Here is a 5,611-nt window from a genome sequence, read left to right as displayed (position 1 = left end):
GATATCGGATTTTTATTTTCTTTTGGTTAATCTTTATTCGAACAACAAAAAACAGAAAACTAGGTAGGTTTTCATGTTTTAATTTCCATTTTTTAAAATATTTTGGCCAACCAGACAGACCAAGAGGTAAACTATGGATCGAGTTGTCACCAAGGCAAGGATGAATGTGTCAACTGTAAGTAAAGTTGAACTTGGGACAAGAAAACCTTAAAAAAATTTGAATTTGATCAAGCACTTCATTGAACGGCCTATAGGAAATGGACGGATAATATCAGTATTTTTCGCCGACAGGCGTTTGTCCATGTCATCCTTTTCTTCTAGCTAATAATAGTTTAAAATATTTTAAATTGATTTAAAACACTGTATACGGTAAATTGATAGATTAGAAAGGATTGGTGAAACCTTTCGGTCATACATGATTCAGTACGATTAATAAATATAACAGAAAACAAAATATTCTGATCACCCAAAATGAAGTAATTTAGGGTAAACCATATATATCACATCACGTATTCAACAAGACAAACTGTACACCAAAAGCATCCATACCAGTAAATATGCAGTCCACTATGATAGTGACAAACTAAAAACCACCAATATGGGAATGCAGTATCTCCTCCCCTGCAATATCTTCGGTTTCTGCATGCAATGTTTTTACTTAAGTGGGAATGCCAGACATTTCTTTTCTGCATCTCAGAGACCATTATAAGAACCCCCAAAGGTAATCTGCGCTCCTGTAAAAGGAACACCCCGAACAGCTGACATTGCTTGGTTCAGTCTACTGGCTTGGCGAACTGCCTGCTTAATCCTCTGCAGAAACCGTATCACTAACTCAATCATAACCCATCACTAACTAACAAGTATTACCGCATGAATAGGCATGGTCGAAGAACAAGTCCAGTTTATTAGCTAGTGTTTGAGCCCCAAAACTTGAGTTCCAATCCGACAGGTCGTTTGGCATCATGGACACACTCAGATGTGTTCCATGAAACTTTCCGGAAACTGGAAGCAGGTTCATGAGAGTATCTCTGCTGCCAAACCACCATTAATGTACGTTTAACTGTTCCATATTGTATTGTATTGTATTGTATTGGAGAGGGTCTCACCATTAGTGCATTTTAGCTTGTCTCATATTGGGCCCATTTGCAGCAGTCATAAAAAAGGCATATCCAAGTTGGGTGGAAGGTCTCTTTCCCACAGAATAATATTACCTGTAAGAAGAATATTGGTCTATATCGACTCGGCATTTCTAGTTTTTATACCAAAAATTTCCATGTGGATGGCAACTTAATGCAGGTAAACAAGTCAAAAGGACCCAAAGAAACCGTTTTGCAGATGAGATGGTACTGGTTTTTGGTTGGTCCAAGAATCGCTAATTGGTCCCCTAATTTTAAATCGAACATGATTCTCCGAAAGTAAAGTGAAGTCGCCCTCTCCGAATTGCATTCCCCAAATAATGTAGATCATAACAATGACGCAGAGTGCAAGATGACAGGGCCTGGACCCATGGGATCCATTTAGACTCAGATTTATTATCGTAGTAGTTTAAATTTGGTTCATAAGTGCTAATCTAGATATATACCAGATCCGAACGTTACATACCCGTTCCTAGTAAGGTTAGTCCTCCCTTTGTAGTTATCAAAAACAGAAAATTGTAAAAGCCTTGAAAGTGCCACAGTTTTACGCCTTATCATGATTACTACTTTGCTTTATCTAGACAAGAAAACCAACATTGATTGGACGCGTGGGCGATTGAAGAGGGGAATGAGTATTTCTTGTCTGCCTGGAATTATAGCTTTCGTTATTCCCTTCTTTTATAGTTGTTTCTGGATATTCTTAGATTATCTACAGTATCTGAGATTTTCATCTTGTTGGTCTCAGCTGCACGACTTTACCTGGTGTTAAAACACTAATGAACCTTCTGGGTGTGGTGGATGAGAACATCATGTTCCATCTCCACAATACTCAAGCAAATCAAACACAACCTTAAAACGGGGGTTGTCAGGGAAATTTCTGTTGCACCTCTCAGAATAATACAAAGCATATTAACTGAGACCCAGCCACCAGCCAGAGGGTTATGGGCGGTGGTAGGATGTTTTTTCCTAGCAGAGCCATTATATAATTTTTTAAAAGTTTGAAGGGGGCCAAGTGAAATTCTGGTAAATTTTATATGGAAAATTTTATTTACAAAAAAAAAAAAAAAAAAAACTCAGGAGGCAGATAAGATTCCATTTTAGGGAGGCCAGACAATTGTGCAACCACTAAACAAAATTTTTGAAATTTTTAATAAGTGTAACCTTTATTTCTTCCAAAATTCTATAGGGGCCTAACGATTTTTTTTAAAAAAATTTTAACCAGTAAATTGAAATTATCAAAACTTGAGGCGTCGATGGCCACTACTGAACACCCCCCAGTCAAGAAGGGCCATGTTCCCTCTACCGTCGTTCAGGGGATAAAAAATGGCCGCTCCAGCTGGTTGGCTTGAAGGTGTCACGCTATTAATTCCATCCCCCAGATGCTGGTAGATGCTATTAGGGCTGTATACAAGCAGAGTCAACCTCAAGCTCGGTCAACTCTACTCATATTATGTGCTCAGGTCGAGTCGAGCTGGACAAGGCCAGCTCAAACTCAGATTTGATAGACCGAGTATCGGCTCGAGTTCAACTCATTTGAGCTTGTTTACCAACTCCCCATTTGCCTTGATCTCCTTCCTTAATTAATTATGTTTGGAAATTAAAAAACAAAAAAAAACCTAAGTTAGACAAGCGTACTCGAACCAAGCTTATATAACTCGAACTCGACCTATTGAGAAGTTTAAGTTTTAAGTTAAGCACGAGCTTGACTCGTTTTAAAAGCATTGAGCTCGAATCAAGTTCAACGGAGTGAGTTCGAGTACAACTTGAGTTGACTCGACCAGTTGTACAGCCCTAGATCCCCTGCTTGTAGGTCATAAGCAACACCAAGTTGGCAGTGCTTTGAATCCACACAAAGGTTCAATACAGTCTCAGATCTTGGAGGCCATTGAAGGCAACAGGAAAAGGAAGCTTAAACCATTGGTTGGTCAGCTTTTGCTCACCGAGAATCAAAGACCCATCTTTTTATGTCTTTGTTTATGTCTTAAAGGCATGGGAGGAACCATCGTTAATCCAATGGCCCACCGCAATCCCCAAACACTCGATCTCCTCTAAGTCGTGACAGAAAAGATGAAGGAGAAAAGTCTCACGCATGCTATGAGTCGAAAAACTCGCCCTATCTTCCCAAAGCACAAGCTTAAAACAATTTCCCCTCTACCCAACTTGATCATATCTCCCATTAAGGAACACCAGATCAGCACCAATTCAAGGAGATCATCCTCAAAAGCAGGGTTTTTTTTTTTTTTTTATTCCATTTTCTCACCTTAAGTAGCCCATGAAGGAAATTGATCAAGAAGATGAGCTCTAGAAACATTGTTTTGGAGGCAAAACGACGTTGAAGGGTATATAACATTTAAAGTATGTTTGGATAGTCGAAGCCGGGTCTACAAAAAAACTCAGCTCTGACAAAATGGCGTTTTAAAAAAGCATAAACCACCTAGCCTTCCCTCTGTTTTTCCATATAAAACTCCTTTTGACTTGGGATCCAAACACAGAAATCAGACTCGAAAAAGTAGTAAAAAATAAAGTAGTAGCATCATATTTTGAAGATGCCACCTGAACACAACTGTATCTTTATAGAAAGCCGTTTTAAATCTTAAACAAATACCAGTCACCTTTTCTCCCATCTCTGACAATTTGTCGAATTCAAGGTTCCCTTCCAGCTTCATAAAATTTGGGCCAGAAAGTCTCCTGAACCCCAGAGGCCCCGGAAGCATGGCAGGGGTGAGGCTGCTGTTCTTGCTTTTCACCTCTGTCTAGAAAGTCTTACAAGAACTTAATCGCCATTTTCAACTTGCCATAGGCAAGGTCGCCTTAACTTACTTGCTAATCTTATGATTGCCCCGTTGACAAGCAGAATCCATAACTGCCCCTAAAATTTCTACCCAAGATCGGGCAAGAATTGCAGGGCGAAGCTCTTATTTCTTCTTCCACGTCTATGATTAGTAACACTGGTATGAAAAATTGACAGTGGAGATTAGCATGTTTTTCGGGGTGTTTTGATAGCCAGCAATTTCTTTGGATACCTACTTTCTATAAAAAGTTACTTTCCTCGATTAGATAACGGAAAATGTTTAAAATATTTATCATGAACAATGCGAAGTGTACTTTGTCTTCCAAGACTTCAATTTTAGGTTCCAAATGTTTTTTCAAGGCAATCGAACGCACCTTTAGAAAAGGGGAATGGAGCGAGCCGATCACTACGGTTGATGGAGTTGCGTTCTCAACTGAACTACGATTTAACGCTACTAAATAGATGGAAAAGAAAGGAAAAACACTAACCGATTCATCGCCGCAGGAATTGAATCTGAACTTCTGGCTCTGCTGCTGCCGCTGCATCTGCCTCTGGCGACCAAGTAATATGATGCAGATGGTAGCAGCAGCGACGCCCAACGAACACAGAGCGCCTAGTCCCGTCACCCTCCATCCCCAAATCCCAAAACCGCCTCCACTGCCACCGCTGCTACCATCGCTGCCGCTCTTCTCTTCTTCCACCAAGCCACCGACAAAGGCCGCCGCCTCCTTCACAGGAACTGACTCGCAAACGCCCAAATCATTATCAACATTCGATTTGACTGCTTCTTGAAGCAGATCCTTCTTGCCGATTTCCGGCAGGTCTGCCACTTTCATGTCGACGAATTTGTTCTCCTCTATCACCACCTTATCACCGACAACTTCCTCCACTACGCTGACATCAACAACCGGAATCTCCTTGATCTCTTCTGCGGGTCCTGCCTCATCCTTAGTCTCATCAACCGCCATGGGATCGAGAGCAGTTTCAGAGCCTGTCGTGGGATGGATATGAGGAGGATGAGATGGAGAAGCAGGGCAGATGAAGTAACTGGCGTCAAGTAAGGCGCCATGATCGGTCTCAACTTCTCTAGGGATGGGTTCTCCTTTCCCCCCCTCAAGAGATCCATCCCCTGCAAGCAATTCCCAACCATCTACGTCTTCCATGTTCTCTGAAAAAGATGGATAGCCCAAGGCCCGATCGAGGAAGAGGAAGAGGAAGAGGAAGAAGAGGGCAGGTTGATCAGAGGGCAGAGAGAAGCCCACGTCAAGGCTGCTTTTTTATGGAGGAAGGAGGGAGGCGGAGACGGAACTAAACAAGGAAGCCAATGAAGCTTATGATTGCGGGCGCTTACTTACCATCGCATTTGCCGTCTTTCTTAAGCAGTAGTCGGTGGCGCCCACCCCCGGATAAACTCTGTTAGCATTGTCAAGGAAGATATTTTTTACCTTAATTTACTATTTGAGTCCATGTATTATCTGTTATTTAATGCGAGTGATTCGAAAGTTATATATTGTGGGGTTTCATGGTAGACTTTTTTTTTTTTTTTTCCTGGCGGAATGAGTATCTTACCGCCGCTCGAGTGAGAGCCATTTTTTGAGGAGGGAATAAGTATCCTACCGCTTGAGTGAGAGCCATCTTTTGATGGTGGAACGAGTATCCTATCGTCCGAGGGAGAGATTTTTTG

General features: G+C 41.4%; 1 protein-coding gene across 2 annotated transcripts; it reads right to left on the bottom strand.

Moving 5' to 3' along the window:
* Nucleotides 1–472: 472 nt before the first annotated feature.
* LOC116256131 (uncharacterized) lies at nt 473–5,284 on the bottom strand. Of its 2 annotated transcripts, none has more exons than XM_031632362.2 (2): nt 4,416–5,282; nt 473–810 (listed from the first exon to the last, which is right to left on the bottom strand). In XM_031632362.2, exons 1-2 carry the CDS (start codon nt 5,088–5,090, stop codon nt 694–696), a joined length of 792 nt encoding a protein of 263 aa, XP_031488222.1. In that variant the 5' UTR covers nt 5,091–5,282; the 3' UTR covers nt 473–693. The 2 variants fall into 2 exon arrangements, with proteins under 2 accessions (XP_031488222.1, XP_031488232.1); XM_031632372.2 differs by lacking the exon at nt 473–810 and adding an exon at nt 3,550–4,084 and having other exon boundaries at nt 4,416–5,284.
* Between the last annotated feature and the right edge of the window lie 327 nt (nt 5,285–5,611).

This window comes from Nymphaea colorata, chromosome 1, assembly GCF_008831285.2.
Source record: "Nymphaea colorata isolate Beijing-Zhang1983 chromosome 1, ASM883128v2, whole genome shotgun sequence".
NCBI lineage: Eukaryota > Viridiplantae > Streptophyta > Magnoliopsida > Nymphaeales > Nymphaeaceae > Nymphaea > Nymphaea colorata.
The sequence above is the reverse complement of the archived record's forward strand: the minus strand, read 5'-3'. Positions and strand labels throughout refer to the sequence as shown.